Genomic DNA, 14,582 nt, shown 5'->3' with positions numbered 1-14,582 from the left:
TGGGGGAATGACACGAGAATCTCATGTAGGTTTTTTTTCTTCTTCGCTTCGTTCAGTTGTTCAATTGTTCAACAGTAGAAATTGACTTTGATTTTACGAGGCCACTTTTGGGCCAACCGTGTGTACAACCGTGTGCCCGGGTGAGAGAATATCCTTTCAGGCATGCTGCTGTTGAAGTGAATTATGGTTCAAGGACTCTTGAAAGTTGGTGGCTCTAAGTTAAGGGGCTGGGAAGGAAGACTATACCGCATGATGATGTTTGGATTGATGCATTGCAGAAGCGCCGGGATATGAACGCACAGATGGTTAAAGGTGCTAGATAGCAAGCGTAGTGGAAGTAAGTGTAATTTAAACATGGATGTGCATCAAACGACATGAGATAAGGGGCCGCGTGAAGTGTTGGCATAAATGGAATTCATTTGAGTTTGAATTGATACAAATGCAACTATAGTGTATGGGAGAGGAAACGAAGATATCATGCAGGAATTCGCAAATAATTATACTTTACAGATTTTTCACAAGTTCACAAATATTTCACGCAAAACTTGAAAGATCCTGCAGAAGGTTATGAAAACATAAGGAACCACTTTGTTGTCAAGAGAAAGCTATTTATCGTCCAAGTAAAAGTTTTGCACTTGAAACGTATACTATGTCGAGATCTAACAGAACGACGACAGGCTGAAAATGCTTTGAGGAATTATTCGTCATGTAGATGAACAAAGATAATGAAGGAGTCACTACAGAACGGACTTACAGAGTTGTACGATGACTTCATTTTGAGCGAATTGGACACATCAGGTATTGGTGGCTGGACATGTCATTTGTATCATACAGGACGAGTCGATAACCTTAAATTACTTTTTAGAATGAGAACAAGGACAAAGTTGACGTCCAAGACTCAAAAATCAGCTATAGGTATTGATGAGTGCTCCAGAAAGAACGTAAGCTGTTTAACACTAGAACTAACAAACTGTGAAAGTCATGCATCAACTACTTTGGAATTGTTTAACCCAAGAATAATTAGGAGTAAATGAAGAATTCCAGTCAAAATTACAGAATCCGGTAGTCCGATTATGATTCGGATCTGGTGTTAAAGGATTCCTATATCAGAGATCATGTCTTCTGAGCAATTGTGCTCCTGAAAACTAAGAACTGATCTCGCTCTTTTCTCTTCTTGATATAATGACATCTTTGGTTTATTAGGCCATTTATTAGACTTATTTTTAATTAACAGATGCAAAGTAATAGTACTAGTAGTAGTAGGAGTAGTAGTAGTAGTATTATTAGTAGTAGTAGTAGTAGTAGTACAAGATAGTCTACAAAAGTAAACTCTTGAAGAATTAGACAATCAATCACAAAGAAAAATTTAAAGTAAACCATTCTTGTGTACTATACGAGAGGAATTTATCAGAATTGGACCAGAGAACTAAAATTTCCCAAGAAGCAAGAAATTCCAATTCTAAGAAATTTTCAAATTACTTTATGTGACATTATTGTTTCATGAAATACCTTGAAATAGCACACAGAATCCGTTAAGAAAAAAATTCAGGATTCTGGAGTTTTTCATTTTTTCCCCGCTTCAAGTTTACAAGATTGAATTAAAATATTGCCGATCGTTTTATCGATGTCAAAAAGTGCGATTAAAAACTCCTTGCATTCACAGAAAATGAACTTCTTTAGCGAAAAACGATAAGGTTTATGAACCTTTCATGGAGCGTCCCATTCGGTAGTGAGTGCAGCGTACTCATCTTTCTATTTAAAGGTTTTCCACTCCCCATGGCATGGCAAAGCCAATTGCGCGTGCAAGTAAGTTTATCATAACAGAAAATTCATAGACTTGTTTGCGTGTTGGCGGCATCACGGTAGTTCGGCATCAGTTTCAATGTGAATCTACGCCTTTTTGAAATGCGATCGTTACCGGTGGAAACGAAGTTTCCTTTGTCATTTGGGACTGTTTTGTGTATTGGAAGAATTTTATCCAGCTGCAACCATATGGTGCGCCAACACTCTCTGTGTTCCGGCGGTGACCGTACGATGTTTATGTTTACGATCGTACCGAACCTCTGTTGCATCGGTTAAGTGATTGTGTTTAGGTTGAAATGAAATTCACTTTGTTTTTGGAGTGTTTTCCGAGCGAAAGGATTTTACGGCGACCTGACCTGTGTCGTATTCTCTCTGATCTTTTGTTTTTGAATTCGTTGTTGTACGATCATGCCGCTTTGTTTTTCATGCGGAAAGCACGTTATGTGAAGAACCGGTTGCTTATTTTAGTTGTCTTTACCATTTGGTTGACGTATCTCTGTTGTTATACTTATCTAAATATTGAACAAGAAATAATTTTAAATCGAAAAACAAACGCTCCGCGTATCGTTAATTAAAGATCGGGCAAAATAATTCGTTGTACGCCAGAGCTATTTTAAATGGTGGCACGTCTCATTTCATCGCTGGAATTACTCGCATAATAATATCCATCGTTTTACCATTTAGGAAGCAACATACCAGAACAAACGATGCATTTCCTAAATTGCACAATCGTGTGCATGTGCATGCGTCAATCGTACCGGAACCGGTGTAGGTAGAAATAATTTCTAATTTAATCAGCAATTAATTTGTTACCATTAAAACAAGTACCAATTACACACACACCACACACCGGTCCTGAGACCGGGACGTGTATGGGTTGACCATTCTGGACAAGATTCTTGCTTCTGTTTTCCATCCACCACAAAGGGCACGAAGGTCTCTAGGCAAATTACCGGTCCATGATAATATGTCTCAGCTCAGCTCACGATGTGATGCTGTATTTTATTGCTATCATAATCGTATCATAATCACCCGGAGAGATAACGGGAGCACAGTAAGTGATCGAATCGCATCACGTCGAACGGTTTGAAGTAAACTGTTCCGTGTACTGTCGAGCCGAACTCAGCTTGCAAGTACCCTAATGGAATTTGTTTGCGTTGCCTGCACAAACTCCCGAGTGTCCTTCGGTGGCACGATTTAGCAACGTTGAAACGTGACGAGGAAAGTAAAATATGTTTGATTGCAGGAAATCACGCGGTCGGCGGGAGGAAATGTACTTCTGGCACTTCGATCTATTTTCAAACACACGTCTAACCGACGAGGTTAGAAGAACTTGGCAGCACACTCACTGATGTAATCTCGTTACGGTAACTTCTGGCACTAACCGTTCGCCAGTTTGTGACACACTACGCTGCCGTAACGGGGTTGGGATGAATTTGTAATTTTGTCAAATTTTGTCACCCGCCAGGTTCTTCATCTCCGATGGCTTCCCATCGGTCTAATCGGTACGGTGAACAGAAAAGATCCCCCGTCGAAAAAGTGTATGCGGATACGACACTGATTTTCACACCAATTTGTAGAATTCCTTTCCCTCCTGATGGTGGTGAGATGTTCGCAAACTACCGTGTAGCGCATGGGAATGGAACGTAAATTCGATTGATATTTGCGATCCCGACGGATGTGGTCTGGGAAATAAGGGACTGGAGAGTGTGTTTTTGGTTGGAACATCGTTTTTAAGGGTGTGCCGCGTGTTTGAGTAGTAGCTGTTTGTTGAATTTAACAATTTATTATCGAATGAGATGGTAGAAGTGACCGTGATGTAACGATTGAATTGAAGTTCGTATCGAGTAGAATGAGAAGTTGTTGACGCTAGTGCAGGAGACTTTTGAAATTATGAGCCAATATGTTATCAGTGTCAATTTTGTTTACAAAATTATTGCATATGGATTGGTTTGGAATAGAAATAGATTCCTTGAAGAATTTTTAAAATTATTGAATAATAAGAGTTCCAACTTAAGATACTCGGATATTCAGTACATTCAGTAGCTATTAAATCTCATTAGTGAGCACCAGATATTCTTCGCTGGAGAACAGAAGACAGAGTGATGATCTCTACAATTCTTTAAAATATTAACTTCTGACTTCACTTTCTCAAATTATGCACTAAATGTTTGGTGTGCGTAAGTATAAAGACTCTCAAACTATTCAAAGAACAGACAAGGACTTGAATTTCTATTTAAAACTCGTCATCTTTATCTGAAATCTTTATCAGTAATGATTCCAGCGTATCGCAAGGAAGCATCCTAGTTCCTAAATTGTTTATAATTTTCATCTGAAGTTCTCAAGATCTTCCTGAGGGGGGTAACCGAGCTCGTTGACTACCAAAAACTTCAAAAGCTTTTGCAAAAATCAGTTTGCAAACTGAAAAACAGTTTGAGTCGATTCAATTTACAGTGATTCGCATAAATGTGCGCGTTTAAAATTTATTTTCTAAATAACTTGAGCACCAAAATGTCCTTAAGATGTTAAAATTCTGGTAATATTAAAAAAGAACCTGTAAACTCCCTAATTACTCTAATTTTTAATAAAAAAAACCCTTTCTTTTAAACAAATAATTTTAATGACAGAAAAAACATATGGTTTTTTTTCTTGTAAAAACCATTATCGAACAAATGTTGTACGTCACCGGTACACCACAACATTAAGCGAAACGCGGATTGTTAGGTGTAACAAATGGTCTCTTCACTCAGGTCGCCATCTTTAAACCGCAAGGAAAAATAGCTGTTTGGATTAACATAACTCACCTAATGGATTTTTAAGATTTTCCACAACTGCCCTCCAGGTGAGTGGTGGCAAACGGGAACGGTGAAGCCAACCCGTTTAACTTACGGAATTCGTTTGGAAAATTTATGGTCACCAGGCCATTTGTGGTTCCCAATTTCCAAACCAAGCTGGGTGGTGGTTTGAAGGTGTTTGCACGCGATTCAGTAATGAGCCAAGCCAAGGTTTGTAAGCCGTCCATCGTTGGGCATCAGTGGAAGGAAATCAGTTTGACAGTTCCAAGAGGTTGAACGTACGAACCGTCCGCATTTCTACACCACCCCGGGGGCCATAATTCAATCTACCCCATAGGAACATTTGAACTCCCGGCGTTGGTTGGACGAAACTGGACAGGGAACGGGGAAAAGGGTAAACCATAAAACTTACCCAAATAGATCACTCGCCGATTATTTAATTGTTCCGTTTAAGACAAATGGTACCATATTGTGCCGGTGAAAATGTGAAGAACGCACAAACAATACGGAACCACGAGAATGAGGAACACAAATTCCTTTTTTTCCCTAAAAGAGCAAGCTCGAGAAGTGATGTTTACACGATCGGTGTGCGTGTTTGTGGCCATCCTCAAGTGCACTACAGCACATTTCTTTAGCGTTAGTCCACTGTACGGGTTACGTGTGTGTTTGATTTTCCTAACCTCAACCTAACTTCCTTCCCTCGCTTCTTGCAAAGCGAACCACTTTTAGGTGTTTGATCCGTGACTAAAAATAAATGGCTCTCGTCAGTCGCACGATCTTGCTTGCACGAGGAAAAAGCCTCTTGTCGAACCGTTTAGTAGCGATCTATGGGTGAGTGTGTCTTTCACAGCTACAATAGCTTAATTATGAACATGCCAATGAAAGGGAATGGAAAGATCACGTAAAACAATCCGATTATCTAGAGCAGAAGAAGGAAGCCCGGGTGGTGAAAATTCTTTGGAAAATTTTGCTCTCACTCCTGTACAGGCTTTTCCGCTGCGAAACCGAAGCGTATCGTGTCGTGTAGCGATGAAAAGGTTATTATGAGGTATTGTTTTTCCAAAGCGAATCCAAACAAACACGGGACGATGTCGAATGTTAAGTGGTTTAGCTCAAGAAGGGGAACGAGAACGATGGTTTGGGTGTTGGGGACTACGAGGAGTGTGGGAAAAGGGTCTTTTGTGTTGAGTAGGCAATCATGGCCAATAAGTGGAGCTGTTACAAGCAGTGATCCCTTTGACATGCGGAAGAAACATGTGTAACAATTAGAAGATTAAATTGTTCATAACGTTGGGGATAGAAAAATTGTATCGGTACAAGATACAAGATTTTTATTTAAAATATCACATAGGATAAGATTTTGACATGGAATCCTCAAGAGTTAAACCAAGTTAAAGTGAAACATGTTAAGAACAATTTGGTATCTTTTCAAATTTTCTTGAGGTTTTGTAGGATGAAGTTTCATTTGAAGTCATTTTGGCAAAGATCCAGAAATTGGGAGAGACCTCACATCTTCGTCTACATACTCCACTTCAACTTGAAAAGAGTTAAGTCTTTAAGTTTGTTGTATTGTCAGGTCAATGGATTTCCGCTTCTAGCAATAATATTTACACTTCCAGCTTCCTCCGTATTCGACGAGTTGACCATTCTTTAACTTGAAGAAGCTGTTTGAGTGTTTAGCATCTTCAACGAAAGTATTAAATCTTACCCGCTTCTCAATGTAAGCTCGTCCCATAAACAATTCAAAGGAAGGGATCTACTGTTTAAAGGATGCATTTAAGTTGAAAAGCACTTCTTTGGCGGTCGAAATTAGGAAGCACGCACGAAAAGGAAGGAGTAAAATGATCGAATTACACTTCCGACATGTTTATGTCCGTGTACGGGGGAGAGCCTTTACATTTCCTTTTCGAGACAACATTTCTGTTGCACCGAAATGTGTTAACCGATTTTGGTTGAACGGTGGCACGCTTCGGTGATGATAATAAAAACTAATTTCCTCGTCTAAAAGAACCAAGGAACCGTCCTTCGCTTTTGAGGTTGTACGAGTGAATAGCTCTACACGTCCTTTCACTCTTCTGAGGAAATGATTCAACACGTCTTGGTAGGCAAATGTTCGGTATATAGTAAAAGCGTACAACTTACGTCGAAATCCGGGTGTTTCGGGGCTTCGTTCCGGGCTGCAGATACGATCCCGTTCACGATCACCATCCTCGCTGGTTTGGCCTTCGAGCGATTCGTCCTTGGCGGGCGGTGATAGTGACGTACAGGCTGGGCTGGACGAGTCCGTCCGGAAGGATTCGGAACCCGAGCCGGACGAACCGAACAGAAGTCCCTTGGAGAAAATGTTCTATGATCAGTTAGAGTGCAAGTGTTCCAGGTGACACGATCGTCGGTACGCCGGTACCGACGGCTGGCGAACTTACTTGATCGATGCCGAAACCTAAACATTTCGGTGGCGCAAAAGCCGACGGTAGGGGCAGGTTGGACGGGAACGGTTTCACGAATGCTCCTCCACCACTGAACGGACTGGTTCCGCTCGCGGTCGATACGGCTGGATTGAGCGGATGCAGAAAGTGTGGCTGGAAGCCGTGCAGAAGGTGCGCACCGTAGCCACTCATCAGTGAGAGATGGTGCAGGTCCTTGGCGTCGGGCAGCTGTTAAAAAAATAGATGTTTACAAATTTATGTACAGGAAGTTTAATAAATTCATCACAAACTCCATGTGAATGAATATCTTTAGAAACTCTCTTAGGTTTGTTGCGATGAATAAAACAACGGTTTGACCAATAAATAAATGCAACAATAACATTTAATTTACATAAATTTGCCATATGAAGGTAAATTTATCATCATATACTTATTTAAAACTGTTGTTTAAATTTATTCCTTAAGTTATTATGCTATTTTCAATATTAATTTATTTTAAAAGGAAATTTAGTTATAACTTATGTTTTGCTTATGGATATCCATTAAATTGTATTGATTTGTAGGTTGTGGTATTTTAGTTTTGAAAAGTTGAATAACAATTCAATAACAACTGCAAAGTATGTCAAACCAATTTCTAAATTAGAATTTAAATTAATACTAAATTAGAAAACTAATGCTTTTCAACACTGTTACATAAAAATATAGCACAACTTTAAAGAAAATTGATAAAATATCAATTAATATACAACATAAAATAGGACAAGTAAATAAACATAACAAAAATAATGAATAATAGGATAAAGTATCAATAAACACGGATCAATAAATCAATCAATACAAAGGATCAATCAATCAATGCAAAGGATCAATAAAAGGAAAGCTTTTTCCTTGTTTTAGTAATCGAAAATCAACACAAAATCTAAAATAACAAAAATAAATGTAAAAACATTACGTCTATAAATGAAATTGATTATAAAGCGTTAGGCATGAAATTCAACTTCAATTTTGATGTATTTTTTTATTGGTGATCTTTTAAAAACATTTTTGGGGATCAAGATTATGTTTGAAATTTTTTTAACTTCCTTTTATACAAATATTTTAAAAATTTTGCATCACACAGGGAAAATTGTTGATAAAATATTACGATTAACAGGATGTATACTGGTCAAACTGACGTTTTAGGTAGTTTTAGAGCTATATCTCACTCAATTGATTGGGATTGTGACCGAATAACCTTAATTACTATTCTCAAGGATACTCAAGAAATTTTCCTCTTATTTGCATCAAAACTTCATGTCACGTTGCAGTTCAAACAACCTTTTAATTTATGAATGCATTTGCTATTTATAATTGTACGATTTGGATACTTAGAAAAATATTCAAAAATTTTGCTGGAGGTGAACATAATTACTAAATCTTTGTTACTAAAACACAAATAATTCTAATAATAACTAATTCTTACTAGTTTCATTGTTATAAGTAGAATGTCCTAGTAACTAAAACTTTGATATCTTCTCTTAAAAGAATATTAAATGCTTAATTTTTATGACAAAACTAAATGGGATTCACTCCACTGTTTTCATGCATTTAGTATACCGTTATTTTGATCTTGTAACTTATAATTTACAATTAACAAATCACAAACCAACATACTTGTGAGTGAAAAGGGCGTTGAATGCGTAAAGCGTCACTTAATCCATTCGTTGCTTGTGAGAAAACTACCAGCGCTGGTGAAGACATGTGAGCGGATCCATAGCTCGGATTATCCATCATACGGTTACGGTGCGCTTCGTTGCAAAGGCGCAATTACTTCGAGACATTTATTAAACCTTGTACGACTGACAGTGTTTTCGATACCACGAACAGGTTCACAGAGGACACTAACCGAAAATTCTTCTCACAATGTAAAGCTCACTAAAACCTCACTTGCACAAAAGATGTTGAATTTCGGATGTTTGGATCACTATTTGTAAACTTTATCGCTTCAAATCGAAGCGATTAAATCGCAAACCAAAAACAGACACTTCCGTTAAAAGCGAACTAGTTTTGTCAGCAAGAAAACTTTTTATTTCTCTATCGAACAGCACTTTGTTTTCACACTGCGCTTTGGCATCACCAAACTTCATACACACGCAAGCCTTTACCACACAATTTGCACACCGTTCGGATGCACTAGCAACAGCTAATTAAAGCGCGACAAATCACTCGCGAAACAACGAACGGCACGTGCACGACACCGACGGATATACGCGCTTGCGAGCGAAGATCACCACGTCCTGTCGCCGCTGATACTTGAAGTGAACTGAAGCTGCGCTTTCCCGAGCAGATGCTGCGGTGCTGCGTGTGTCGGACGTGCGCATTGGCTGGTTAGCGTTGGGTTGGAACCATTTTTTCGTAGCGCATGCGGCACACATCAGTAACGCGATTGGTGGACATGTTCTCATATACGTTTGGCTCGCTCTGGCCAACGTGTTTCGTTAGGGTTGTTTCGTTCTGGGGAGGAAAAACATTTTACTGGTAAGTTTATTTCTTCCACAAATGCATGAATCAATGACTAAGACTGGATGAAAACATATTTTGGACATCATTCCAGCGCACATCTGGGAAGGCACCGTGGCTGTGAGCTTTTTTTTCGTTTTTGGGTGATAAGAAAAATGATACAAAAAGCTCCACATGGGAAAACAAAATAACTGTCGACTACTAAGTGTGACAAACTTGAGGCATTAGATAATGAAGAAAGTGTTGCATTTAAACTTTTCTAGAGAAGTTAATTAACTATAATGAAGGAAGGGATCAAAAACACTTTTTTATTGGTATTTAAAAAAAAATTTCTTGTATTTGTAGCATCAAACGTTACCTGTAAATCGGAAATAAAATTTAATTTTTTCTTCTAAAGTTTATATTTGTAGTTGAAGAGTATTGAGACTGTCTGATGCTGATGCTGATAACCATTGCGCAAAGCTTTTGTTCCTCACACGCGTATAAAATGGGCGTGGTTCGAGAGTACAAGATGAGTTGATTTTCATTTTAAAACCGGAACTTTCTACATCTTGTTTTAAAAAATATTTTTATACAAAAAAAAGAAACATAGTACTAATAAATTTTATAACTATTTGTAAAGTGTAAAGGATTTTAATTATTTTTATATATTTTTGAATATTGTTCTAGCTTATAGTCAGTTTAAAGTCTAAACATAAAAAAAATCCCACTTGTGTAATTTACTACGAACTTGTTATGTATTTAAAAAGAAAAGTCGATACTAAATATGAACTAACTTCCTTTACGGGTTGAAGAAAATAACACCACCACCATCCATATATACTGGTGGGTTGCCTTTTTTTGCAGCTTTTCCAATTTTCCCCTTAGCTGTCTATAGTGTGTTCTCACTCATGTTTTTGGGCGGTAGGTCAAAAATTTGGTAGCTTTTCTCTATCTACTTGTATGTACATAACATCTGCTAGAGTACTGTTTTTGTGTCGTGTTTTTTACCCCCCGCTTTCGTTTTAGTCCCTTCACGTGCCAGTGTGAACCTACGGTGTACATACTGACAAACTGAACTCACAACACAAAACCGGTAGTATGTGAATTATTTTCTATTCTAGTTGTGTTTTTCCGGCCCCCCTGAAGGAAAGAATTGGTGGTGGTAATGGAGGGGAAAAAACACTTTAGGCGTACTGCCACTGGGCAGGGAAACACTCTACTCGATAGATACACCTAACTGACGACGGTCTGTGGAGGTCCTACCGAGAAAACCTGTGGAAGGTTCATTGGAGAAGTCAAATTTCCCTTCCCGATACCCCTCTCTACTGCTTCTTCTGCACAATGTTTCTTCACTCTTCACTTGGCAGAGTGCTTTTCTTTGATCGCAGTCCGGAAAATTCGTTTCGTTACGATAACGATAGGACCGGGAGACCTTCGTGTGCCGTATATTACCGGGACGTACGATAAGAGTTACATAAAGTTTCCAATTTCGTTTCGTATAACAACAATTTCGCTTGGAGGCTTTTTTTTTCTTTCTCCATTTTTTTTTACGAGTGTGCCACTGCTTACCCACGGGTGGCAATTTTCCGGCTTCATTTTGGAGACATTTGAAAAGTGTACTTTTTTTCTTCTCTTGCATACTTTTCTCTATTCTGATGTGGGAAGGATTTTCCTGTGTTGCGGATAGTATACACATTGAAGACCCCTCCGAGAGTCTGAAGTCGCTATAATGGAAGGCAGAAGAAGTTACTGATTCGTCGTATCCAAACCCGCTGCCTAACTTGGTAAATTGGTACTTTTCCATTCCGAAGGGCGTTGGCTTTTGAAACGGTTTGTTGCACAAGAAGAAAGCATCAACGGTTGGTGTGGCGTGTAATCAGCTCGGGTGAGAAAGAAAAAAAAATCGTAACAAATACTGTACGTGTAGCAAACCTTCAGTGATGATGATGTGAGATGTTCGTGGACCTCCTGGTAATGGTGTCCTTTATGGCAAGCAATTCAAATGAAGTCGTTTGGCTTTTGGGGAGCAAGAAATGGGAAGCGCCATAAATCTTATTTTGCGCTGATAAGACTCTAAACATTTCAAGTTTCTTTCGGTAAGATCTTTAAAGGGGAACCACAAATAGGTATATGTTTTTAATAAACAAAATTAATAATAACTTTATATGTATTTTTGATTATTTCTATACTGAAATAACTCACAAAAAAGGATATTTGTTGATGTTTTCCGAATGCTTTTAATGACAACATTTCATCAGTCAATCGGAAATTAATCGCATCACTATGTATTTATCATCATTTCGCTTCAAATATTTAGTGTTTTATTAATTACCTTCCGTTAGTTGATGAATTTATCCGTACAATGCTCACGAAATGTTTGCTTGTTTGCTGTCGCAAAAACATGTTTTCACACCATAAAGCGTTCAGCTGTAAACACATCCAACGGATCAACAGAATCCGTGCATCCGAAGCTTGAGCTATTTACAAACAGAGCCGATATCGGGTGTGTTATACTGCGGCAAGTCGTTTAGCTGGCGTAGGAAAATCACTCTACTGCCTGCGGGTATGAAATAATTGGCATTTCGCCTACCCCCGTCAGGCCAATAAATTGTGGTCACTTCATGAAAAGTGATTAACCCCGATCGTTTCGAGAGGGTGCCAGAGAATGAGGTTTTTAAAAATTAACCACCTCCCGACCAACACACGACACACCGATTGGATGGGATGAAGTCTTCGGAGCGTCTTCGTCTTTTTTTTTGTGGGACGCACTGTAAGGCGAGTGTGTTCGAAGTGTCACCGGTAGCAGAGTGCGTTTGTTTCATTGTCAAACCCCGGACTGCCCAGGGCGGAAAGTAGTGTTGGAGCGCAGGACAAGATGAGCTGACGGTACTATAAACTACGGGAAAGGATAAGCGTAAATGTGATTTATCGTTCACACATGCTTGTACGGACGGGCCATCCTTTGGTGAAGCACTCGTCCCGGGCCCGGGTAATGATGTGCCGACGGGTCTGAAAGTATTTACCGAAATGATAAGATTTTCTTCTTGAAAATCGAAGATAGGGTGCGAGGGTGAAGATGAGTTTTGTGGGTTTTGTTTTCTTCGCAAATGTGTGCTCTGTTGGCAGTTGATGGTTAATTGTTGTAATTAGAAGTTTTCTCCTATCCGGGCTCTGGTCGGTGTTAAACCTTGTGCTGCCTGAGGGATTAGTAAAGTTGGGAAGAGAATTTATTCGTCTGTAGGTGAGGTGACAAACACACACACACAGAGGCGTTACGTTGTCTGCCATCTGACTGACGTCTGAGCCGGTGTTGAGGGTGTTGAAGAAAACGATAAGGCGACTCCGAACAGCTGTAAGTCGCTCGTGATATGGTCATTTTATTATGTGTGCAACGATGCAGAGATTAGGATGATTAATTTGTAAACGAAACGTTTATTGAGAACTGGGCAGTTGGGAGATACATCTCAACATTACAGACTGTTTTGGTTTTATGTGGACGCAGTTAATGATCATGAATAGAGCCCGATTGTGAGTAGGTTTATTTGTATTAAAAGATATTTTATTTAAAGAAAATTGTTCCGGTTTAGTGATTGTACTGCAGTACAATGTTGTTATGTTTAAGTAAATGAAATTAAAGAGAAAAAAAATACTATCAATCGCTACTTCGCCACTTGATTGCCCTTTTTAAGCACTCGGCACGAAACATGGCGGAACACTGTCTAATTAAATGTTGCCAGACGCGCTGGTACCACACTGCCAGCGCTTTGATGCGATCTTTGCCATTCTACAACGGTTTCGACGCCATTTCAGTGCAATTCCCCATGACCGAGCCGAGCGGCACTTGGAAGCTTCGAAGTTGTGACTTGTTCTTTTTTTTATTTTTCGCTCTCCCGTTTGTTATCCATTTCTGCTGTTGTTGCCCGTTTATGTACAAGCGGACTGGCGTACAAGAGCACGCAAAAACCTTCAGCACGACACGTTTCGGTGTTTCGGAGCTAATAATACCAGTAGCGAATGCTCGAGTGATTTTACCATGACCGAGTCGAATGAGCCCCGGGATCGTTACCTTTTATGGGGTTTCTTTGCCATCTTTTTTTCGTTCTTTCTTTCTTTGTGTGGCGTGTGGAAAAGCACGCGAGGGGAGGTTGGAAAAGTTTGCTGCATGTGGAAACCTTGTTAACCACTCCCTTTTCAGGCCAAAAGTGGAAAATCAAGCTCAGAAGAGTCCGTTTGGAAGCACGTTACATGGGTACCCGGGGTACCCGGGGTCGCTCTATATACTGGGTTCACCTATCATTGCCGACTATTCCGTGTTTTTTTTATTTGGTTTTATTTTCATGGCACAATGGTACAGGATGGATTGTGGCTTGGAGAACTAAGCGATGCCTTAACGCCTCGACGGTGTTACATTTATTTCTATTCTCAACAAAGACAATTACGAATGCTGGTCACTTTGTGAATGATTTCAAATGCATGTCCACATCTGGAGAAAAATAAAGTATGAAGAAAAATATTTTATAAACGAAATTTGAAGTCTTTTTCTATAGCTCCAATAAAAAGATTCCTTATTTTAAAGAGATACGAACCTGCAACATCATAAATTGATACGAACTCCACGGGTATTTGTTCGATTCCATTTTGAATTTCCCTTGGTTCATTTGGTTCGTTCGAACTACCGATCGGGTGTCGCTGACTTCAGCCAAGTCTGTTGTGTTACTACCGACACTGGAAGTGAAGTATCGCACTACCCCACTATTGTCGACTACGGCCCTGCCGTCCACTGGTTTCGTGTTCACATCCACTGGTTAGTTCCTTTTATGTTCGCCGTATCGAACCTCACGCTGAACATGGCTGATAGTTGCACCGTTTATGTACGAGGTTCCGAGTCGGTAGAATTCCGATCACGGTATGTTCCGTTTTTCCCCAAACATGGCATCTGTTGCCATCGTTTTGTGTTAAAGGTACGGTTGTACATAAGCTTGCAAATGGTGGCATAAAAAACCACCCCTAGGCACACTCACACGGACGGAGCAAAAGGTATTGGGGCAAAGTCGTACCCAATTTTCGTTTGGCTATC

At 39.4% G+C, this 14,582-nt stretch overlaps 1 protein-coding gene across 4 annotated transcripts in view; it reads right to left on the bottom strand.

The window, feature by feature from the left end:
• LOC125769095 (protein Teyrha-meyrha) overlaps positions 1–9,342 on the bottom strand; it is a 28,133-nt gene extending 18,791 nt beyond the window's left edge. For 3 of the 4 annotated variants that reach the window (XR_007419014.1, XM_049437556.1, XM_049437557.1), the window contains exons 1-3: positions 8,678–9,342; positions 7,022–7,252; positions 6,741–6,945 (exon numbers count right to left, since the gene is read on the bottom strand). Coding sequence is in view for 3 of the 4 variants with exons in the window: in XM_049437556.1 (XP_049293513.1) it covers positions 6,741–6,945; positions 7,022–7,252; positions 8,678–8,797 (556 nt within the window). In the remaining variant the exon portion in view is untranslated. The remainder of the gene's footprint in view (positions 1–6,740; positions 6,946–7,021; positions 7,253–8,677) is intronic. The other variant, XM_049437558.1, reaches the window with a different exon arrangement.
• Between the last annotated feature and the right edge of the window lie 5,240 nt (positions 9,343–14,582).

This window comes from Anopheles funestus, chromosome 3RL (assembly GCF_943734845.2).
Source record: "Anopheles funestus chromosome 3RL, idAnoFuneDA-416_04, whole genome shotgun sequence".
Classification (NCBI taxonomy): domain Eukaryota; kingdom Metazoa; phylum Arthropoda; class Insecta; order Diptera; family Culicidae; genus Anopheles; species Anopheles funestus.
Note: the sequence above shows the minus strand (reverse complement) of the source record. Positions and strands in the feature narration are given on the sequence as shown.